The sequence below is a fragment of the Glycine soja genome, chromosome 5 (genome assembly GCF_004193775.1).
Source record: "Glycine soja cultivar W05 chromosome 5, ASM419377v2, whole genome shotgun sequence".
Taxonomy (NCBI): Eukaryota; Viridiplantae; Streptophyta; class Magnoliopsida; order Fabales; family Fabaceae; genus Glycine; species Glycine soja.
In genome coordinates, this window is record NC_041006.1 from 41,661,306 (window position 1) to 41,686,163 (window position 24,858).

The 24,858-nt window shown below is 31.8% G+C and overlaps 3 protein-coding genes across 6 annotated transcripts; all 3 read left to right on the forward strand.

Moving 5' to 3' along the window:
* Positions 1 to 3,503: 3,503 nt before the first annotated feature.
* LOC114413456 (UDP-glucose 4-epimerase GEPI48) lies at positions 3,504 to 8,154 on the forward strand. The gene is made up of 9 exons (XM_028377880.1): positions 3,504 to 3,874; positions 4,541 to 4,590; positions 4,730 to 4,865; positions 5,248 to 5,349; positions 5,427 to 5,654; positions 6,110 to 6,188; positions 6,472 to 6,554; positions 7,091 to 7,182; positions 7,696 to 8,154. The coding sequence occupies exons 1-9, from the start codon at positions 3,689 to 3,691 to the stop codon at positions 7,790 to 7,792; spliced, it is 1,053 nt and encodes a 350-aa protein (XP_028233681.1). The 5' UTR covers positions 3,504 to 3,688; the 3' UTR covers positions 7,793 to 8,154.
* Positions 8,155 to 12,743: 4,589 nt separating this feature from the next.
* LOC114413457 (dynamin-related protein 12A) lies at positions 12,744 to 19,282 on the forward strand. The gene is made up of 16 exons (XM_028377881.1): positions 12,744 to 13,045; positions 13,131 to 13,194; positions 13,272 to 13,379; positions 13,556 to 13,657; positions 13,803 to 13,853; positions 13,961 to 14,022; positions 14,314 to 14,404; positions 14,847 to 14,911; positions 15,479 to 15,673; positions 15,747 to 15,866; positions 16,151 to 16,221; positions 16,336 to 16,561; positions 16,938 to 16,988; positions 17,916 to 18,144; positions 18,267 to 18,406; positions 18,838 to 19,282. The coding sequence occupies exons 1-16, from the start codon at positions 12,917 to 12,919 to the stop codon at positions 18,964 to 18,966; spliced, it is 1,833 nt and encodes a 610-aa protein (XP_028233682.1). The 5' UTR covers positions 12,744 to 12,916; the 3' UTR covers positions 18,967 to 19,282.
* Positions 19,283 to 20,825: 1,543 nt separating this feature from the next.
* LOC114413458 (GDSL esterase/lipase At4g10955-like) lies at positions 20,826 to 23,320 on the forward strand. 4 transcript variants are annotated; one of them, XM_028377884.1, is made up of 3 exons: positions 20,826 to 21,049; positions 21,159 to 21,296; positions 22,120 to 23,320. In XM_028377884.1, exons 2-3 carry the CDS (start codon positions 21,235 to 21,237, stop codon positions 23,087 to 23,089), a joined length of 1,032 nt encoding a protein of 343 aa, XP_028233685.1. In that variant the 5' UTR covers positions 20,826 to 21,049; positions 21,159 to 21,234; the 3' UTR covers positions 23,090 to 23,320. The 4 variants fall into 4 exon arrangements, with proteins under 4 accessions (XP_028233685.1, XP_028233684.1, XP_028233686.1 ...); XM_028377883.1 differs by having other exon boundaries at positions 20,826 to 20,981; XM_028377885.1 differs by having other exon boundaries at positions 20,826 to 20,981; positions 21,169 to 21,296.
* Positions 23,321 to 24,858: the final 1,538 nt, after the last annotated feature.

Sequence of the window (24,858 nt, forward strand, 5' to 3'; positions counted from 1 at the left end):
TCGCTACTATTATTATTGTGACTACACCTGTCACCTATATAGGATTGTGATGATGGTAGATTAAATAAAAGGGTTAATAATTATATTAACATTTGAATCAAATAAAAAAATTCATATATAGAATTTGGGGCTAAAGTTTAATCTGACACATGTTTGAATACGTATAAGTATTTATAGAATAATCAAATATGAAAAAAAAATCTCATGGGAGATTTTTTATAAAAAATATCCCGTTAAAAATAAAGTAAATATATTTTTTTAGAAGCTAAATGACTTTAGCTTTGTCAACTTATTTGATTTTTTTATTTTATTTTATTTTCTTCTACATGATCTCATTGAGAAACTTATTTAAATAGAGTTCAGTGTCATTCAATCCCACTCCTATATATAAATAACACCTTAAATGAAAACTTTTTATTGTTAATGTGATAAGAGAGAATTATAAATATAAAACATTATGTTTTATTTAAATGATTTCGTTTGATTTTTAAAAGAAAAGTCATGTCCCTTAGTAAAAAAAAAAAGTCATTCACAGCAAGCATAAAATTAACATGTGATTAAGTATGATTTGATTAATATAACATTATATATCAACCAAATCAAATCAATATTTAATATTTCGCGGTTTAGTTGAATATTTTTTTTAAAACTTATAAATACAACTTATGACACTTCCTTAAAAATATAATTTATGACACTTACAAACATATGCTGACAACAAAACTTAGTTTATAAGTGAACCGAAGGAAAACAGTAGATAACTTAGTTGATGGAGTATAGTGCATGCTTGAAAATTAGATAAACAAATATTTTTGAGAAAAAAGAAATTTTATGAAAAGATTAAGATTTTTATTTTTTTAGTTTTGAGACAAATATTTTGAGTGCCAAGCGTTAACATCGGGCATTGAAGCATTAACTGTTGGAACATCAACTGATGCAATTTCAACACTGGTTAACTAAGCCTTGGCTGATTGAAAAGTTAACGAAATTTATATGTATTTTCTAATATAAACAAGTCATTGTCAGCTTGGTCCGCACAAGTCTACGGGAAGGAGTCACAATCTCACCATAGGATTTTGGGAGTTATGCAAAACATACCACATCCATCCACATGCATTTTTTTAAAACCTTTTAGTCAGATTAAAATTAGAGTATTTAATTTTTATATTACAAATTATTAAATAAAGATTTTATTTTAATTAAAAAATAATAGTACTACGGTTATGTGTCTATATATAATACTTAATTCATCAAAATCAATTAAAAATAATTAAATCAGTTAATTATAATTAATAATTTTATAATTTTACTTTTTTTCTTCTCAAAATTAAGCATATAATCAAATAGTTTAAGTGATAATTATTTTTAATCAATGAGATTATTTGTAGTTCAAGGAATAAGTTTTTTAACCAATGATTATGACTCATATTGTTAATAATCCAATAAATACATCATATTTATACATTTAAAAGTATTACAAAATTAATAATTAATAGATTTACAAGTAATCTTATATTTTTATAATTAAAATAAAAATATTTCCATTTTTATATAAAGAATCAGAAAATAGAGGTAGTACAAAAAATATACAAACTATGGTATCTAAGTTTGAATTATTTAAGAATTAGTATTGCTATCCTCGTGAATTGGTCAATTTCGTCATTCTCTGTATACAAAAAAGCTATAGTAACATGAAATCACAAAGTGAAACTCATAATGTTTTATTTATTTATAAAAAAAATAAAATGATATAAAACATATGGTAAAATCTCATGTTATTCATAAAGAGTCACAATTTACTTAATCAATGCTGGCTCATATTGAATAGAGATATTAACGATTATGTCTGGGGATATATAAAACGTGGCATATATATATATATATATATATATATATATATATATATATATATATATATATATATATATATATATGAACAATAATACACACACAATCAATTTGAGGGACTATATAATGTATGAACTCAGATAAGCTGATAAAAAAATTCATATTCTAGCTAAGTAAATACATTATACTTACACTATTAATTGATGAAACTCAATTTATTATTATTAATATTATTAGATTTATCGTATCAACGTATAGTTGTAAAAATATATTAAATCTGGTGATTTTGGTCGAATTGACTCAATCAAGAATCAATGGATCGATTGATCCGCTTAAACTATTGGATTAGAAACTTAATAACAATATAATAACTAATAATTATCATGTTCATCTTGATATAATTTAATATTTATATATTTTATACATTCATATTTATTTAGTTGTTCATGATCATTTGACAATTTTTATATTTAGGCTAAAAAATAACAACAGTTTTCTTAGAAACTTAATAATAACACCCAACAAAACAATTTATAATAATAAGTAATTATGTAATATTAAAATATAAACCATAAATTACTAATATTTTATTAGTTATATTATATATATTTTTAATTTTTTGATATATATCGAATAAAAAAGTTACCCAGCGGGTTGATATTTGATCCACGGATAAATTTTCATAACCCACCATGCATACGAAACTTGATTTCTAATTATTTTAAGGCTAACTACTGACAAAACTAATTCGAAGTTAGTTGAAAATTGGACTAATTAGTAACTCGGTAATTTTGATTTATAAACTGAATAAGTTGAACTTAATTAAATTAAAAAAATAAATCGTAAAATAATGGAGTTAAACCTAAGTAAAGTACAGCTCCAAATTAAAGTCATTAAATAATGGAGTTGAACCTAAGTTAAGCACAGCTCCACTTGTTTGATTTACACATTTTAAGCGCTGCATATCTGTTGTACAAAGTCGAAAGTCAATAAGCATGCTTATTTATGTTAACTAGTATATTAAATTTTGATAGACGAAGAGAAATTTCAATATAAAAGGACGGAACAATTAACAATAAATGTCTTCTTAAATAAATGTTATAGAACAATCCTCTTTTATTGCCAATAACTTTCCTTTAACGAAGAAAAATCCTCTCTAGTACCAAAAAATACAAAAAAGAGTTAGACTTTTTTAAATGACATTAATAAATTATCCGATCCTTAGAGTACAATAATGCTCGAAAGAATTAAAAAAAGGAATACAATATATAATCAAAACAGTAACAATAATATGAAAATTGTAACAACTAAGGCCATAATTCCATTATATAATAGCTACCGAGGCAACAAACAAAAACTCCAACCAGAGAGTGTAACTGTCATTAACATGTATTATTATGCCAATCATTAACCCTATAAAAGAAAGAATCACACTCACAAGAAGAAGAAGAAGAAAATCATTAGAAAATCGTAAAGACTGCAGTGGAAAGAATAGGAAAAACAAAAGACAAAATCCGAACCAAACACACTGGAACTCCACGTGGATGACCTGGAACTCCCGACTACAAAATATAAAATAAATATTGTAAAAAAGAAGAAGAAGAAGAAGAAGAAGAAAATGACGTGATATTTTGGCTATATAAGTAGTAAGTTACGACTTTATTTATGAACGTGTCACTCACAGAATTCTCGCCTGCTCCAAAAACGTCCTGGCACGTAACAAACTCACCCTTCTTTTTCTCTCTTCTGTTTACGTCTACGCATTCATTCATTCACTTAACTTATCATCTTCCTAGCTCGCTCCGTTTTTCTCTCTCTCTCGCCAAACGCTTCTTCCACTATGCCTTCCCAATCGGTTCTGGTTACCGGAGGAGCCGGTTATATCGGTAGCCACACCGTCCTTCAGCTTCTCCTCAGCGGTTACCATGTCTTCGCCGTCGACAATTTCGACAATTCTTCCGAAACCGCCATCAACAGAGTCAAGGAACTCGCCGGAGAATTCGCAAATAACCTTTCCTTTTCCAAGGTATGCCGGAGAAAAACTCTGTTTTGATTGGTTGCACGGCCCTCAAAATTGGTTTATTTTGTGTTTTTTTTTTGTTTGTTTGATTTGTGTTTAAGATTTGTTTTTTCGATTTTTGGATTCAATATTTGGGTTTGTGTAGTAATACTATGCTTTTTCTAAATTTTTTACGGGGCCTATTCCGCTTTGTAAATTGTGGTGGGCCCCACCGACAGGTAAAAGCAGCAAAAGTGTTGCGCTTCGCTTTATTCCATAGTTTATAGTTTTATAAACAGACGGTGACATGTTAAAATCACGAGTGTTTCATAATCATACGAAGCTCTGTCTGTTTCACAATTAACCCGACAAGTACATAATGTACTTTTTGATGTGATGTGAGTTTAAGATCCAAATCCAATATTACCTCGGATCTTTTTTTTATAAGGAATAAGTTTGCACACCGAAGAAAGTAGGAAGTATTGCTCAGTTACTTTCCATGATGTCTAATTTCGTTTCCAATTAGACTCGTATTTGTATGTTTCTTTTTCTCCCTCTCAAGTCCAATTGATGTTTCTGTGATTTTTTAAGCCAATTTTTTGTCTGTTTAGTTGCGAACTCTGGTTTTGATTATCTATACAATTACTTTATTGAGGTGATGATTAACTCTTCATTATATTTTTCCTGCTGCAGCTAGACTTGCGGGACAGAGCTGCCCTCGAGAAAATATTTTCAACCAATAAGTAAGGATTTGGCAGAAATTTTTATAATTGAAAAAGAAAAAAATGATTGTTCTTTTCTTTGTCGGTGCTTCATGTTTTCTTGTACTAGTTTGTTAAGTTGTAACTGTTTTTCATTCATGTATGTGTCTTTTTCCTGCAGGTTTGATGCTGTGATACATTTTGCTGGGCTTAAGGCAGTGGGTGAAAGCGTGGATAAACCACTGCTCTACTTTGACAACAACTTGATAGGGACAATCGTTCTATTTGAAGTCATGGCTGCCCACGGATGCAAGAAGGTATATTCATTTGTTTTTTTTACTTTTTGGGTCTTGTGTGGTTTGCCTCAACTGCATTGACAAATATAATTATATTCATGAATATGTCACACTTTCATAGCATTTCAATTTGTGAGACCGGAATCAGGGTCCTTAATGGGTCATAAATGTCATATTCATTTAGTACTGGCAGTGAAGTGGGAAAGTGTCAACCGTTAAATTGCAACCGTTTGTTTTAAAAAAATAAATAGAAGCTTCATGTTATGATGAAGTGTAGACCTTTTCCTCTCCTATCCCCTGCTATTTTGAAGTGTCTTGTGGAATTGGTTACGCATTAATTATATTTTCTTGATGCTGCAATCTGATTATTTAACTGATTTTATATTTCTTTGAATGATTTCAGCTTGTGTTCTCATCTTCAGCAACTGTATATGGCTGGCCAAAGGAGGTCCCATGTACCGAAGAGTTCCCTTTGTCAGCAACAAACCCATATGGACGAACCAAGGTTTTGCATTTTAATTTCATAATTATAATTTGTTGAATACTAACAATGATATCTAATGAGAGTTTTTCTCTTTTCAGCTTATCATCGAAGAAATTTGTCGTGATATCTACCGTGCAGATTCTGATTGGAAAGTTATACTGTTGAGATACTTCAACCCAGTTGGTGCACATCCCAGTGGTTATATTGGTGAAGATCCTCGTGGAATTCCAAACAATCTCATGCCCTTTGTTCAACAAGTGGCAGTTGGCAGACGCCCTGCATTGACTGTTTTTGGAAACGATTATAAAACAACTGACGGCACTGGAGTATGTTCTCACTGTTTTTGACTTGGTTTAGTGAACATTTTCCTTGAAAGATTTAATGCAATGCTCACACACACCCTATACATATTAGAAAATTGAGAAGAGATACAAGTGACCTAAGTTGACGAGGCCAAAAATCATAAGAATAAGATAAGACTTCCACAGCGATATCCCATTAATTTGATGATATGAGCTCTATTTATAGGGCCTATTAGAGATGTCATTAACAATTAATAAACATTTGTAACAACCTAACTAACTAACTCATTTCATAACTGATACAACTAACACTTGATTAATATCCTGAAACAATACACTTTTTTGGAATATTTTGATGATCTGGACATCCTGAGCTACCATAGTCACAGTTTGGCCATTCTTACATGCCTATATTCCCATTTCCTAAGATCTGCCTTAGATTTCTTCAAGAATCTTACAGAACGGACCTTTTTTTTCAGGTTCGTGATTACATTCATGTTCTTGATTTAGCAGATGGGCATATTGCGGCATTGCGTAAACTCAATGATCCTAAAATAGGTATTATTCCTAATTATTATTTTCTTCTAATAACTTACTGTGTTCTTTTGGTAAACTCTGGCATTAGCAATTATTGTGAATGTGAATTGAATGATTAATTTCTATAAGGCAGTGATAAATTTTCCTATTGGCCATTTTTGTTTTGGATTTCTTTTTATGTTGAAACTCTGGTCTTTTATCCAATCGAACTGTGATCCATGTAGCTGACCTGACTTAGTGTGATAAGGCTTTGTTGTTGTCGTCATGTTACTTTGGTAAAATTTTGTACTGTTTGTATATACAGGTTGTGAGGTTTATAACTTGGGAACAGGAAAGGGAACATCTGTTTTGGAGATGGTAAACGCTTTTGAACAGGCCTCTGGAAAGGTAACAGACTTGTAACTTCATGTCTTTTCTTGTATCTATTATCTATTATCTATGTAGTATATTATAAACCTTGCTGCAATTTTTTGGCAGTTTTATATAAATGCAATTTGGTTCTCATTTTCGTTGTTTTTCTTTCTTCCCGGGACTTCAAATTTGATAGAGTAACCATTCATCTGACATACTAAATCTCTATTATCATGTGTTCTGATAAGATACAACGAAATGGAAGAAATGTGAATCAAACTCAAACCTAGTCGTTTTTTTGGACTGTCAATTTTCATGCATCTGTCCCGGTGCATTCCTGATTCTTTTGAACCTCAACTACATGTTTTGTCTCTCTGATTGGTAGACACAACAACATGAAAGGGGGCAACTAAAATTTTAGAAAGCAAACATCTTCCCTTCCTACGCAACGGATCTGTTCAATTTCATGTTTAAGTGTTTTAAATAGATAAACCTAAAACATCTTGAACCAACTTGTTTATGATATTCTTCAGTACCTGACTAATATAATCTTACAATTTATTAATGTTCAGAAAATTCCACTTGCAATGGCTGGTCGGAGACCTGGAGATGCTGAAATTGTTTATGCATCAACAGAGAAAGCGGAAAGAGAACTTAATTGGAAGTAAGTATTAATTTGCTTCAAAGTGAATAATTACATGACATGAGATTTAGCTCAACTTAAGGCTCTCAGTTTTCTGCCTGAACTGAACATTTATGATTTTGTTCATTGTCATCACCATCCTTTTTTTTTATCAGCGAAAAGAAAATTTATATTAGAGATTGTGCAGTTTACAAGTAAACCACAACAGCCACAATAAATGGTTACCCACTATTTAGAGAAAGAATGTCACCAAATAGCAAGAAACCACCTAGGCTGGCAACATTTAAACCAACAAAAGCACACAATCCGTGCCCAAATTAAGTCATCACCGTCCTTGTGAATATCACCGCCACGATATTAAATGACTGAATACTTTCACGTCTATTCAAAACTCTTTTCGGTCTTTTCAATTTTGCAACTAATTACACATGGAAATGTTTTCGTCTTCTGATAAATAAAAAAATGGGCAAGGTTTCTCTAATTGTTATTTCCGCTCCCTTTTTCTTTTTTTCTCACAAATTTATCGCCGTGCAGGACTAAATATAGCATCGATGATATGTGCCGCGATCAATGGAATTGGGCTAGCAAAAACCCTTATGGCTATGGTGCATCTGCAGATTCCTCCAATTGATGTCGATGATTGTCGGATATAGTATATATGTTCTCTTTTGGGGTCTTTTTGAACCCTGTCGCCCAATAGGTCCCTAAAGTTTTTCTTTAGCTATTCTAAGGTGGAAGTTAAATCATTTCCTAGTTTATTATGAATTATAATAAAGTGGTAAATAAGTAGTGGTTTAGTTTACTTAGTGATTCTTTAGGTTCCAACTCACAGAATATTGAATGGGTATTCTCTCATGTTCTTCATGAACATGACTGCATCCTGTTTTGTAAATCTAAACCACACATTATAGAGTATGACTAACCGGTATAATCTTACCTTACCTCATTATCCATAATAAAGTTTTACATAGCATTATATGCTTTTGATTTTCCTTTTATTTTCTCTTGGATTTTTTTATAACTATCGTCGGATGAGGAAGCCATAATCTCGCAATCTAATTCTTCTAATGATTTTTTTTTCATATATGAGGTTTAAGCCGGAGATGTTAATTTCAGCAATATTAGACCTATGCAAACTCCCAACAGTTAAGAGTATCTTAATGTAACAATTATGCTTAAGTTACTTTTAATGAGCCCTGCAACCATGAAATGAGGTTTATGCATTGTTTCGTGGACATTAATATCATGAAAAAAGAATATAATTCTCATAATATATATGGATTTTTTTTACAAAAATAAATCATAATAATTACACGGAAAAGAGAAGGGTTGCAATAAATAATCACTCATCCAAATGAAGAAGTTAGCATTGTGCATCGGGCACAATGTTAACTCGGTTAACCAGGAACGCAAGCTCATGAGCAACATCCTTGAATTGGAGAACTCCTCCATTGTTGCATTTTGATAGCAACCGTGCCGCTTCTTCCTTTGTCAATTTAATCCTCACTCTCATCTCTTCTTTTTCTCCTACTTCATTACCACTACCAAACCTTGTTTTCTCAAACTCTTTTTCACTATCTTCTCCCAAAATGGTAGGTTCTGATTCTGCAAACCGGACAGTTTTCTGCACTGCCTTCCTTGGCCTTTGTTTTCTGGTTAACTCATCTCTGTAAACTGGTTTTGTGACTTCCAGTGGCTCTACTTTCACTTTTTTATGTGATACTTTTCCATTAAAGCAAGCAAATATGGTGCGAATCATTCTTAATTAACAAGATTACAAGCGTGAGTTTTGAGTTTTTTTATCAAGGAACGAAGGAGAGGGAAGATACAATAAGAGAATGTGAAGGAGTGAATTTATACTAATAATTTGGTTTGGTCTAGAAAAGTTTGAAGTGCCAACCGGGGCATGCAAAGAAAATAATAGTAAAAGGTGTTAGTTACCTTGGAAATTTTATTAGCCAATGAGGAAATTTAGTCACGACTAGGAATCTATATTTAGTCAAGCTTCAAGTGATTGATTGTCAAATTAGATGTTTCTCTTTTGTGTACATCTACATACTGAAGTTAAAAAGACTATATTATCATTGTTGAAAGGGTCAATATGCATATATGGATTGAGGGCTTTATTGGTGTTTCAACTGTGAGCTGAATGGACACCTTGGCCACCTCTACAGCTTGTGATCCGTTCAAGAAGGTGAACACTGTCCATTAGAGACAAGCCCTTCTACTTTATTTAATCCTGTAAAGCACATACTAAGGAGGGTGCAACTTGAAGTTTTACATCACGGCATCTTGGAAAGTGATGCGAAGAATGAGTCATGGAGAAATTATGCAACGCGCTTTGGAATTTGGATTGAAATTAGACTAAGCTGAATGAAACTAAGTCAATAAGATCATGTTTCGAAACCATAGTTAGACTAATTAATATGATTGATATTTGACTATGCTGAGACTAGTCAATATGATTATGTTTCCAAACCATAGCTTTTGTTACCCATTCGTGTTACTATCAATTTGGAGATTTAAATTAGACTAAGACGATACTAAGTCATTATAGTCAATTTTGTTTCAAAAACAGATAGTTTTTCTTACCCATTCGTGTTACTATGATTATGTTTCAAAACTATAGTCATTCATTATATTGCTCCTATCTATTAGACACTTAGTTTCAGTTTTAGTTGTTTGATTTTGGCTTTGGTCTAAAAGGTTAAGTTTGAAGTATCTTCCAACCATTCTTTTGTGTGAAGACTCGGTGCCATTGATGCTAGAAGCCAAAGACACTAATTGTTTGTCCTGCTGCTCCCAGTTTAGGTACTCTAGCTTTTGCTGTCTAGTTAGTTCATGTTCTTCATTCAATAACCTTTTTGGCCTCAATTTTCTGATATAAGCTTATGCAGCTGATAACCCTTGATTGTTGCAACAGCCTATTATCTCCACGTAAGATAGTTTTCATGTGTGTTTGTTTGCAGTCAGCACACGTTTTTATGCATGCTTAGATCAATCCAAGAATCTTGTGACATTGGATTCAGCTAGCGTTTGAGACTTGTTAATACTAAAACGAACACACCCTTCCTCGTCTAATTTGAGGTTTAGGATGTAATAGATAAGATACTAGCTAGGCAGAGTTATGCTTGATCATTCAAGTTCTGATACCATAAAGATATATAAGCAGTAATTAATAAATGAGAGAAGGAATAGGGATAAATTATACGCTATAATATTCATTGGGTTAATGTATATCCATAGTTTTTCTATATTTTAAAAAAAAAAGTATACCCAGGCTAATCCATCACCTTACTGTAATAACTAACATAGCAGAATTCATAACTAACTTTTATTTTTTTCCAATTGGATTTAGAACTAATATTTTTTTTAAGTGACATAAAAAAAGTAATTTCATTAATTAAAATAAAACAATATATGTAAAGTTCACGATTCCATCACCTTACTGTAATAACTAACATAGCAGAATTCATAACTAACTTTTATTTTTTTTCCAATTGGATTTAGAACTAATATTTTTTTAAAGTGACATAAAAAAAAAGTAATTTCATTAATTAAAATAAAAAAATATATGTAAAGTTCAGATTAAACTAAAATTGCAGATTTTCTAAAACGTGAAAACTAAAATCACAAAAAAGGGAACCAAAATTATAATTTATAAAAAAGCATTAAAATTATTTTTATTAAATGAAAATATGAAGAATATATTTCCCTTATTTTCTAATCTATCTATATTGATTTTTAAACGATATGAATGTATACTTTAATTCCTTACCATTTCATCTCAATGAATATTATTGCATGCTTACCACATATTCATGTACATTTTAATGGGATTTATAAATATTTTACTAATTTAAGATTCAACACCATAACTTTAAACTTATGCGACCTCTCCTTATTATTAAAAATTGAAGATAAGTATTAAAGAATTTACAAAAATTAACACACATGTTCAATTGATTAAGCTAAAATTTTCTTAGTAGTTATGTGACTTCTTTGATGAGTGATATGATTATTAAATTATTTTTTGATCTTAAGCATTTATATATAATTGTGTGGTTTAAAATTATGCTTCTTACCTAATACATCATACATCAAATATATAAGGCATGTAAAGTGAGAAAACTCTATTATAGGAGAATAAGAAGAGTAAATTATGACTATTAAATTAAGGGTTAAATTAGTCATTTAATACTTATAGTTACATAGATTTTATATTTTACTCCCTATAATTTAAAACTATCCATTTGAGTCCTTATATATAGTTATATAGCATTTTAATCTCTTTAGTCATATACGTATCATTTTTAATCTCTTTTATTTAATATCCCCAAACTAATACGGATTACATGAAATTATAACTAGTATGAATAAGGATTAAAATGGATAATTTTAAGTAAATTGATTAAAAAATAAAGTTTGTATAACTATGAAATCAAATGAATTATTAAACTTAAATTAAATTATGAATTATTAAAATTAAAAGATAAAGTTGTGTAACTTTTTTAAGTTGTCACATCATCATTAAATAAATTTTAATTCTAATAATTTATGCATATTATACAAATTTAATTTACTCATTTCACTCTTTCATATAAATATTTCTTTTCACTTGATATATGCTTCTTATATATAGAGAGAGAGAGAGAGAGAAATCAAGCACAGAAAAAGACTTTTATCATGAGAAGAGAAAAAATGGTTGTACAACAACAAAAAAAGAAGGAAATAGTGAAAGATAGGAGAAAGAGAATATGATTAATGATGTAATAAAGAGAAAAAATATATTATGCTATAAATTGTTGTACAAATAACATAACTATTACAAGAAGATGAGAAAGAGTAAATTATGGTTATTGAATTAAATCATAAAATAATAAAATTTAAAGATAAAGTAACATGAGTTTTTTTTTTTAAAAAAAATTGTTGTTATGGTTAAATAGCCCACCAAAAAGAGCACGAGCTCGCAAGACCAACAAAAAGCCCATCAAGAGAAAAAGGTCAGAATCGGTAATGAAAGTTCCCACCTAGGTGTAATGTTATAGATTGTATAATTTAAATTTAGTTTCTCGTTTTCTTATACAAGTAGTTGTCTCACTTATACTTTTTAATTTTCTGTTTATTGTCGACATAAGAATCGTAAACTAATCTTCTGACATTTTTTTCCTCAATACTTAAGTTGTTTTTATTCACTTATTTATTTATTATTTTTATAATATTTAAAAACGAAAGTATTTGGGTTTTATTTTTAACAACTGTAGTTACATAAATCAATTTAAGACTTAATTATCAATTTGTTGTTTAGATTATTTTAATGGTTCAATTTAGTCTAATTTTTTTTTAAATATTTAATTTGAGAATCAATTTAATTTTTAAATTTATATAAATAAATTAATATTCTTAAATTTTTAAGAATTTAAAAAATAAAAAGAATCTCTTGAAAATTTAAGAATGGAATTGAATTATTTAAAATTTAAAATTAATAATTAAGCACAATAAAAAAAAAAGTAAATTCCATTAGAGAGAGGAGAGCGGAAGCGAGAATATAGCGGTGGAATCAGTAAAATCCATTTCCATTGGTATATTAAAAGACCGTCGTAAAAGCGAGTATCCCGTTGGCAATTGGCATCACGTCCCTTTTCAAACCAAGTTCCACAGACACCAACAACGCTTTAGCTCTCTCTTCTCTCCGTCACCGTCACCGGCGATCTACATCTGAACCCGATCCAGCCAATAGATCTCAGAAATCCAAATGGAGAACCTAATCTCTTTGGTCAACAAAATCCAGAGAGCTTGCACCGCCTTAGGCGACCACGGAGAAAACAGTGCACTCCCCACACTATGGGACTCTCTTCCCGCCATCGCCGTCGTCGGAGGCCAGGTCTCACCTCCGATCCCTCTCTCTTACTCTCTTCTCTTTTCATCTCATAACGATTCATATCGAATCGTGTTTGTCTCACTGTCAGAGCTCAGGAAAGTCCTCCGTCTTGGAGAGCGTTGTCGGCAAAGATTTCTTACCTCGTGGATCAGGTCATCGTCGCTCTCTCTCTGTTTGCCTTAAATCGATGCTTGTGATTTGAAACTTACGCGTGCGAATCGTTTTGCAGGCATTGTTACGCGACGACCTCTCGTGTTGCAGCTTCACAAGATTGACGAGGGAAGCAGGGAGTACGCAGAGTTCCTCCACCTCCCGAGGAAGAGGTTCACCGATTTTGGTAGTTTTCTATTCTCTCTGTCTCAGCCTCTTGTTTATTTATTATTATTGTTTTAAATAAATAGGTATATAAATGGTTGTATTATTGTTTATGTATATGTATATGCCTCTCTCCAAGCTTGATTTGAATGCTTATTCCTATGTATGGCTGTTAGTGATAATCTCTAATTTGTGTAGTTGCTGTGAGGAAGGAGATTCAGGACGAAACTGATAGAGAGACAGGACGAACCAAACAAATTTCGAGTGTTCCCATTCATCTTAGTATATACTCTCCTAATGGTGCGTTTGAAATTCGTTTTTCTATATTATCGTCCTACATTTTTATCTTAGATCTGATCTGTCAGGAACAATGATTAGTAGCATTATCTTGCGATCTGTAACGTCTGTTTGTTTGACTTCGGGGTGACCCCTTGGATTTTTGCAGTTGTTAACTTGACGCTCATTGATCTTCCCGGCCTTACGAAAGTAGCTGTAGGTAAGCAACTAATTGACATGTCTCTGTTGTCCATGGTTACAGATGGTGAGAGTTCTTAAAATTTTATGATGCATGAGATACTAACGGATGTTTTTGCAAAAAAATAGAGGGTCAACCGGATAGTATTGTGAAAGACATTGAGGATATGGTTCGCTCCTACATTGAGAAGGTAGGGTTCGTTTGAATGCTCTAGCTTGTAATTGGAAATAGTACATCTAAGGAACAAAATTTACAAGCGAGCATATAGATATTTACCTCCCTGTAACAATTTTTATTTTTATTTTTACAAACATAATGCATATCTGGAAATTTAACTTAGAAAGCTCGCTGATTGTGTAAAAACCTAGTTTATATTTTTTCTGACCTTTTGATTGTGCAAAAACATAGAGTAGACATTTTTGAAAAAAAAAATTTCCATGTAAGAAAATGTGCTTGTGCTGAATTTGAGATTAATGTGCAGCCGAACTGTATAATTTTGGCTATTTCACCAGCCAATCAAGATCTTGCGACATCCGATGCAATTAAAATTTCCCGTGAAGTGGACCCTACTGGTAATTTTAATCTTTTCTATCATCTTTGAATACTGTTCATGTTGCATGCACTTAATGAAGTTTTTCATTCTTTACTGGGATTCAGCGTGTTATATATTTACAATGTAAGTTTCACCATGAGGATTTAGCTCCTCTAAAGTGAGGGGTGCACTTTAGAAAATTAGCTTTTTGAATTTTTAAAAATTTAATAGTTTGTTATACATATGCATATATTTATCACATTATCAATTAAGAAAATCAAAAGTTATAACTACACATTATCCTTTGAAGTGAGCCGCCTTGCTTTGGCAGAGCCACCTTAACTATAGAGGAGCCAAATTCTCATCTTGATTCTAATTGTTTACATTGCTGGTTTATTGAAAATGTTTAGTTGAAGTGAACAGCTTAAAGGCAGTAATTTGTTGGTGTTCTAATTCTTGGTTTATTGATTTCAAATTTTTAGGGGATAGGACCATTGGAGTTTTGACAAAGATTGATCTTATGGACAAGGGTACTGATGCTGTTGATGTAAGTCAAACATAATTCCAATACAAATGGCATGGTGATAATTCATTGTAAGATCAAAGATGCTCAACAATATGGAAAGGCACATGAAGATCTTTTATATTTCTACTGTTATTATCTATGGAATATGAAAAATTAGATTTTGATACCTCCCTCCTGAATGCTGCTCTACTGGTTTCCCCTGTTTCCCGAGATTGATCTTCATTTATTGGAACAATCAGTCACCCAAATTGACTGTGAGCTTTTTCCTTAATTGGCAATATGAGCTTGATTTCAATTGAAACTGAATTCATGTGTGTTATTTTAACAGAATTATTTTATTTCAATGGACTCTAGTCATTGTGTCATATTTGATTAGGAGTTGGATGAAGTGTCTACAAGGCTCTGATTTTTCATGTTAAAATATTCTTTCTACTGTATAATTGAGCATAGTTTCATTAATCCTCAGTCACCTCTCAAATTTATGACAACCCCAATGAATAGGCAGTAAGGCTGATATTTCATTCTAAGAAGGAAAAAAAATTAAATACATGATGAATACTGATGTGTATAACATTTTTTCTTGCTCAGATATTGGAAGGAAGAGCATATAGGTTAAAGTTTCCCTGGATTGGTGTTGTGAATAGATCACAACAAGACATAAACAAGAATGTTGACATGATTGCTGCTAGGCGTAGAGAACGTGAGTACTTTAATAGTACCCCTGAATATAAACACCTTGCAAACAGAATGGGTTCTGAACATCTGGCGAAGATGCTCTCAAAGGTATAAAATGAAAATTGTAGCATCATAAAATGTACTGTTTTTGTAATTATGTAACTCTGGTTTTATATTTCAGCATTTGGAGACAGTAATCAAGTCCAAAATTCCTGGCATTCAATCCCTAATTAACAAAACAATTGCCGAACTTGAAGCTGAACTAACTCGTTTAGGAAAACCTGTTGCAGCTGATGCTGGGGTAAGTTTCCTCTCCTTTGCTCAACCAGTTTTTAACTATTAATTTTCAGTTTTAAAAACCATGGTTATTTAAGAAGTCCATTGCTCAAAAGGCCTTGTCCTTCCTTCTTAACTTCTGTCATTGTGCATGTCTGTGAATATCCATTCCCACAATATCGCCATTGATTTTGATGAACTCATTTATGGTAGCTGTGGTGGTGGAAGATAGTGTGATTCTATTTTTGAGGGATTCAAGCTTGGTGTTTTAGTGAAATTTTTTAATGACACATTGCCCATCACATGCAGGGAAAGTTGTATGCTATCATGGAAATATGCCGCTCATTTGATCAAATATTTAAAGACCATCTTGATGGCGTGTACGTGTTACATTTTTGTATTCTAGTTTGAAATTTCTCTGTTTCAAAGTTAACTCCATACTGCATTCATTTTTGGATTCAAACTAATTTCAATAATTTGCAATGTTCCTACAGGCGGCCTGGAGGTGATAAAATTTATAATGTCTTTGACAATCAGCTCCCTGCTGCTTTAAAAAGGTTGCAGTTTGATAAGCAGCTTTCAATGGAAAATATAAGGAAACTTATTACAGAAGCTGATGGGTATCAGCCTCATCTAATAGCTCCAGAACAAGGATACCGCCGTCTAATTGAATCTTCTCTAATAACTATTAGGGGCCCTGCTGAGGCAGCTGTTGATGCGGTATGATATTCATATTCGAATTATCAAAATTTAACCGTTGATAGTCACTCGTCAATGGAAATTTATTTGTACCACAAAGTTTTATCGAGATCTCTGGTCTTGGTGATGGTGGTGGTGGAAAGCATGTGGTCAAATAAAATACTTGATTAAAGGGCACACTCCTTTTCCTTGTAGTTCTGAGTTTACAACTTAGCCTCGTTATTGGATAGATAAAATCACTAAAATCTTATCCTCATCTTCAATCTAGTAAAAAAATTGTAAATTGGTCAATTTTTCAAAATTGATGTTTTGAAGTATTATGTATTTCTACATCAATCTTTTGCTGATCCCACTGTTCATGCTCATTCAAGTGTCATTTTGAATTGATTGCTTCCAGGTTCACTCCCTGTTAAAGGACTTGGTTCACAAAGCTATGAGTGAGACTTTGGTATGTTCCTGGCAGTACTTATTTTATGTTCCCATTGTATATCTTTATGCTGTATTTGGTGTTCACAAAGCTACTGTGAAACTTTGGTATGTTCCTAGCAGTACTTATTTAGTTTTTCTTTTGTATTTTCTTGCTGCTGTATTTGTGTTTGATAAGTTTTCATACTTCGTAGTCAATGATGTTTGTTACAAGTGTTCTAGTGACAAAGTGCAGTTTTTAATATCATTTACAAAAACAACAATAGCAGCCTTATCCCAATAGGTGAGGTTGGCTATATGGATCAGACAATGGCATTTAGTTCATTTAAAAACCAAATTTCAAAGATACATCATGGGATTCTTTAAATAATTTCTTCCATTGTCTTTCTTAAGACAATGCCATTGTGTTAGCATACTATTTCTACTACTACCACTTTTTTTTTTTTTCATATTGTCCATTTAAAATCCAACATTTACTACCATAGAGTATAGATGATTGTATAGCAATATGATAAAACTTCAATTTTAGAATCTGAAAACATGCATTGTTTTGGGGGGTTTCTTTGATCAAGTATTAAGATATGTATGCTTGGAGATGTTGTGCATTAATATCTAACTCTCAGTATTTTCTTTGCCAATTCTCAAATGGTTTTAGCTTTTCCATAACAATGAACCTGCCTTTCCTTGTTAGACGAATTTTGTATTGGTTTTGTGAATGCTAATGCATCTATCTTTTCCAAAGTAATGGTGATAAGTCTTTAATGTGGAACTGATGACCTTTGACCTCTTCATGATTTTGTAATTATCTATGATTAAACTAAGATGGTTTGGAATTTTACTGACTTTTACTTTACATATACATGGGCTTTAATATTTTCTTTCCATTAATTCTTAGTTCTATAGGGTTCACAATTTTCCCAGTTAATACATAGTTTGGCTGATTTTACAGGACTTGAAGCAGTATCCTGGTCTCCGGGTTGAGGTTGGGGCTGCAGCTGTTGATTCACTCGAAAGAATGAGGGATGAAAGCAAAAGAGCAACACTGCAGCTAGTTGATATGGAGTGTGGCTATCTGACTGTTGATTTCTTTCGGAAGCTTCCTCAAGATGTTGATAAGGGTGGCAATCCCACACATTCAATTTTTGATAGATATAATGATTCATATCTAAGGCGAATTGGTAAGTCTTACCATTTGCAGTCTCAAACTTGTTATACTACAGCTTTGTTCTCATAGTTTGATATGGTATGTCCATCGAAATACATTGAACTACAGACATTCACACTCACACTGTATAAACAGGAACCACAATTTTGTCATATGTCAATATGGTCTGTGCTACTCTGCGGCATTCAATTCCCAAGTCCATCGTCTATTGTCAAGTGCGGGAGGCAAAACGAAGTCTACTTGATCACTTTTTTACCGAGCTAGGCAAAATGGAGGTAAGAATAAATCTTCCTTTCCAAAGTTTTATCATTTATGTATATGTTTCTTTTAATTTTGATCATCCAAATAAGATCTAATGATCTATATTTATTCTTCCTTGAAAAGTCATGTGCATTCATCTTTTAATCTTAATCATTCACATGTGATCAAATAATATATGTTTATTATTACAAAAAAAATGTTTATTGTTCTTATTTCTTACTAATAATAATTAGTTCTCACAAGACATGAGATAAATGCACATGATTTTTTTACGTAGAAAGGTAACCATTAGTTTTTAATCTTAATTATCCATATATACTTATATTATATAATCTGGATTTATAGTTTTTATTGCTCACATTAACTAAGTTCTCTCTTATATATTTGGTTTTGATATGGGCCAAAAAAATTAAGTATTGACTGTCTGCATAAATCCTCTTTGCAGATCAAGCGTCTGTCCTCGTTACTGAATGAGGATCCTGCAATTATGGAACGACGTAGTGCGCTCGCAAAGAGACTAGAGTTATACCGGAGTGCACAAGCTGAAATAGATGCAGTTGCTTGGTCTAAGTAGAGATATGTATGTCAAATCACGTTTATACGAGAGCCAGCAGTGTCATTATCATTGTTCACTATTTTCTTATTCATACTCATTTTTCATTCTCATCTTATTCTGTTGCATTGTCCTCTTGAATAGATGAGACGATTCTGAAAAAGGAAAAAAAATGATTTTTTGGGTTATATATAATTGAGTGTCCCTATATCTTTCATTTTTCAGTCCTTCCAAATCTCCACTGCCCATTTTTGTTTGTTTGAGATTCAGATGTGTTCACAAATCACAGTATGAATAATCTGTCCATTCCTCTTTGAAACAAATGGTGCTTCGGATTCATTTGTTGCCCGAAACAATTTTGTTTTCTCTATATTATTATATCTGTAGAGCCAACAATTTTATGAGTAATTACCCAACTCAACTCAATTACTTGTCGTTACTCTTCTCTCACACACGTCACATAGATGAGCGTATCAATGTCATGTAATTTTATTTAAAAAATTGTTTGCTATTTTAATTTTGATGTTATAATAAAATTTAATGATAAATATTTATTTTTTATTTACACAAATGAATATCTTATTAAATAATCATTGTGGTAATTTAAGTTGCTTGAAGATGAACGAGAAAGTAAGTAATGGCATATTGACCAACAAAGTATTTAATGGTTCTTGCCTCGATTTTATTTGAACATGTTGCAAAGAAAAAATCAAATTTTCGTGATGATAAACAAAATCATCGTCAATCTCAAGCGGATTTGAAGAGCATATTTAGAAATATTTTTTGCAAGGAAAATTTAGAAGTACTTTGAACATGAAAATATTGAAAATCAACTTTATGTAATGTTTTATATTTGTTGACGTTTTTAAATTATTATGATTTTAAATAATATTTAATATTTTATACGTATTAATTAAAAAAAGTTAAATCAATATTTTAATTTGAAGCAAAATTAAGTACAAATAAAAATATAAGTTATTTGACTTATTCATTATTAGAATAAACTTATGCTTGTTACTTAAATATATTGTAGATTGCTTAAATTGTTTTAATAAAGGATAAAATATCTGAAGTTAACATGGTAAATTGATGGGATTGCCGATGGCAAATGCTATGAGAAAAACTATCATGAGAGAAGAAAACTATGTCCTTTGTCGCTGACGGTGAATTGGTGTTTGTATTAGCAAGCAACTAGATGTCACGATCCTTTGAAGCCAATTTTTAAAAAGATTTCTTGGCAAAACCTTTGGTTTCCAACCTGAAAGTTCAAAGCTATGGGCAGGCTACATACTTAAGATTAAGGAGAATAAAATAAAAAAAAGAAGAGTAAATTACATTCATAGTTTGAAAGTTTTTTTCATATTATATATATATATATATATATATATATATATATATATATATATATATATATATATAATGACCGGGATATATGATGTAACATTTTTCAAATAATTATGAAATTAGTAAAATGTGTGAAGAGTCAGTTTAATATTTTCTAAATAATTAAAAAAGTTATTGTAGAAATACAAAACTGATATTACGTTGCAATCTGAAAAAATTTCAGAAAATGTTAGTACAATTTTATTTGACTTTATTAATAGTGTTTGGTAAATAAGATTTTTTAGAAGTTTATAATGTTTTTTATGTTACTTTTTACACAGTCAATTTATCAACTAGGAAAGTCAATGAATCTTAATGTTATTATGACATTACCAATTAACATTATTATTTGATAATAGAGACTATAACATTTTCTCTGTACCTTTATTTTTAACTTAAGTTAATATTTTTTTTTTCATTTCTCTATTTTTACACTATTTTAGCTGTCAAAAAAACATTAATGTAATCTAACTTAAGGAGAATCACTGGACCCTACGACGTGAACTGACTATTTAACACAAAATTGCGATGCGGTTGAAGCGGAGATCCTCGGACTCGGATTCGCATCGTGATTCTAACGTTAACTTCCATTTCCATTTTCTTTGCTGCGATGCGAATATGCTTCCTCCAATCCGTCCTTCTACAAATGCTATGTGAATTTCAAATCTTCTTTAAATTTCAATTATAGAATCTCCAGTGTGGAATGCACCATAATATTCATGTGAAATTGAATTGCTTTTTCTTCTTCAAAATTAAACTCATATTGTCAAACATGCCATTTATTTGATTTGACTGAATATCATTATGCTGGCCAATTAATTGCTTTTCAGCTGCTGACAGATACTGAGTACCGATCTATTTTCTCTCCTTTTTCACAATTTCTCAAGTTACCATTAGAAGGAAGCCATGGAATCTGAGAGAGAAAGTTTTGACCTCTCAGGACCTTTGCATCTAACTTATGTCTTATGGTAAGATCTATCAAACCAATCTCCCACTTTAATTTTTTTTTTTTTTTTTTTTTTTTTGGGGGGGGGGGGGGGGGGGGGGGTGTATTTGTGTACTTTTAGATTAGATTGTTTCTTCTTCACCATGTATGATTTCTGATGTGAGTATCAGTTGCGTGATTGTATACATAACGGTGTATGATCAGGGAAATATGGTGAAACTAATATCACACCAAAGGTTTTAAATTGCGGTTTGGTTGTGGTCCTTGATGCTGCAAAAACTTCTGATAAATGCAGTTGATGAAACATCAATTGCGGTTGTGTTGAATACAAAAGCCTTGACCGTTGTGACTGAAATCATGGCTGTGGACCGTATTTTAAAACCTTAATGTGAACATAACCCTTGTGTTCTCATCTAGACATCGGGGAATATGTGAACTTTGATTCTTTGCAGGTTGAAATTTAACACATTCACGCAGTTAGCTAATTGTAATGGTTGGATTAAGATTAGACTATTCGCATTTTTTTTCCTCATAAATCAGACTAAAAATATTAAATATGCATCCTAAATTTGAACAGTCCAATATTGACATGAATGCATAAATGCACCGAATCCTGTTTCTGAGAGAGGATATGTATGTGTCCTTCAAGACCTATTTTTCTTCTTTAGACTGCACTTTTTTTTACCAAGCACTCCGTTTCTCTAAAGCCTAATACATTCTTTTTGCATAGAGCTTCGATAGTGGAAATTCTTTAGAATTCTGATAGTTGTATAGGAGGATTTGTGTTTTTTGCCCCCCTATTGGAAGAATTTGGCTTATACAAAATAGTATATCATCTATTTCAGGGACAATGCATATCATCGAATGTCAGTTGCTGCTAGTTTGGTCCAAGGAGTTTACATTCTAGAAAGGGACAGGCAAGAAAAACGTGAAGGGCAAAATGCTCTTGCACCACCTTGGTGGACATTCTTTCACTTTAAGCTGCTCCGTCCCCTAGTAGATGATGTTGATTCCTCCATCTTTGGTGCAATATATGAGTTCAGGCCTCCATCATCTCAATATAATGACACTTTATATAGAAGTCCACATTATGTAATTGCCTTTAGAGGAACTCTAACCAAATCACATTCAGTTTCTCGTGATATTGAGCTGGATATCCACTTTATCAAGCAAGGGCTTCATCAAACTTCCCGCTCTGAAATAGCTATTCAAGCTGTTCAAAACACAGTAGCAACTGTAGGTGATTCAAATGTTTGGTTGGCTGGACACTCTCTAGGATCAGCAATGGCAATGCTCACTGGGAAAACCATGGCCAAGAATGGCATGTTTATCGAATCTTTTCTTTTCAACCCACCATTTGTATCTGCTCCAATTGAAAGAATTAAGGATGAGAGGGTGAAACATGGGATTCGAATTGCGGGCAGCGTGATAACAGCTGGACTCACCATTGCTATGCAAGCCAAGCAGCCGAAGGATTTATCTGTTGATCCATTTGCTGCTTTGGCTGCCTGGGTCCCAGGTTTGTTTGTGAATCCATCTGACCATATCTGCTCAGAGTATATTGGTTACTTTGAACATAGAAGAAAAATGGATGAGATTGGAGCAGGCGTCATTGAAAGGTTAGCAACTCAAAATTCACTTGGTGGCCTACTGATGAGTGCATTTGGGAAGGAATCTGAACCCCTTCACCTCATTCCTTCAGCTTCTCTGACAGTTAATGTTACTCCTTCGCGTGATTTCAAAGAAGCCCATGGGATTCACCAGTGGTGGAAACCAGACTTGCAGCTAGAACGCAAGCTCTACAATTACAAATAGTTCCTGTAGTTATTTATTTATTGTGATACATTGGGGGGTGCTGGTTCTAGTTTTTTTGTATAGACTGATGAAATTCATTAGGAATGATCAAGGTAAATTATGAATGATTGAATTGTCATTTTGTATAAATTGTTAGATAAGTGGCTGTTGTGACTTCTACAGCTCTGGCCTATTTTGGATTGAGGAAACCTTCTCGGCCTTAAAGCATTTAACTTTTATTTACCAGAAAAAAAAAATGATACTATATTGTTATTGTTGAAAATCAAAACAGCAGTTGGTCTTCGAATTAGCTTATTCTTTGTTCATTAATGATTAATGTTGTATATAAAGTATTTGGCTGAAATTTTGTTTGATAAAGCTTAGGAGCACGTAGTTATACCTGCAGGGAAATTTTTAGTCGATGGGCCTAGATTGGCATTCTCAATTGACCTCGATGTCAGCCTTTTTCAGTAAGAATTGCTACTGTTCGCTTGTGATCTCAGTAAATATGGGGTGTTATTTATCGTTATTTTTTTATTTTGTTTCTTAAACATCCTTGCAAAAATTGAGTACTTTTCACAAAAAAAGAATGAATTATTCCACCTTTTCTGTTATTCATTATATCATCTCCGATTACCAAGGGAGGAGATTGTATGCAGAATCCCTTAAACAAAAGGGATCAGACTATAAGAAATTGGATAGCATTATCGAATTGTTCATAGAGAACACGATCCTTGGTGTACAGGATCGGTCGAACATTAGGCATCATATGGTAAGACAAAACAGAAACAAAACCAAGGATGTCATGTCATAGTATTCACCAACGACTCTTTGGTCCCTCAGCCTCAAAAATAAGATAAGTGAAACACAAAACTGCTCACAATTTAAATGCCTGAGTATAATTTATGTTAAGGAATATATTCAAGCCAACATAACCCTGGATCATAATGATACAAAAAATGTATCAGTAGTTTCAATTTATAAGACACACACATATGGACAAACGTAATTATAAAATGTACATCAAATTTCATGTTATGGAGAATGTACGAGCACCATCACTAACGACGAATTTTTCGTAAAAACGAACAAGTCCTTAGAAGAATGTATCACGAGTAAAGATTGTTATGTTAAAATTAGATGATAATAATAAATCGTTAGAAATCAACATGAAAATATAAGCCCGGAATCCTTGTATCCACCTGGAAACAAACCTTAGAAATATCATATGGATCCCTATATTTAAGATAGGTTTCATGTAGGGTACTATTGTAATAAACCTCATTCTTCAAGAAACTATTCACATGACTTCTACAATTCAATTGTGGAAATACCTCGCTTTTAGAATGAAAAGTTTTTTAATTATTATTCAGGGACGATGAGGGGCCTAGAACACTACCATATTTAGTTCAAGGAGTAATGCAACAAAATCACGTCAAATTTGATGTTATGGAAAATGTACAAGCATCACTAATAATGAATTTTACTTAAAAATGAACAAGTCCTTTGGAAGAATGTATAAGGACTAATGATCATTAATGCTATATTAGATGATAATAATAAATGGCTAGAAATCCATGTGAAAAGATAAGCTCGGGATCCCTTATATCCACCCGAAAGAGGGGTTCGGAAATATCATATGGATCCCTACATTTAAAAATGTATCCTTACGTATAAAATTTTATATTAATTCAATATTATTTACTATCAGATTTGTATAAATTTAAATAGACATAACATAAATTTTTTAAAATATATTAAAATATACATAATTTGATAATTTATTGACT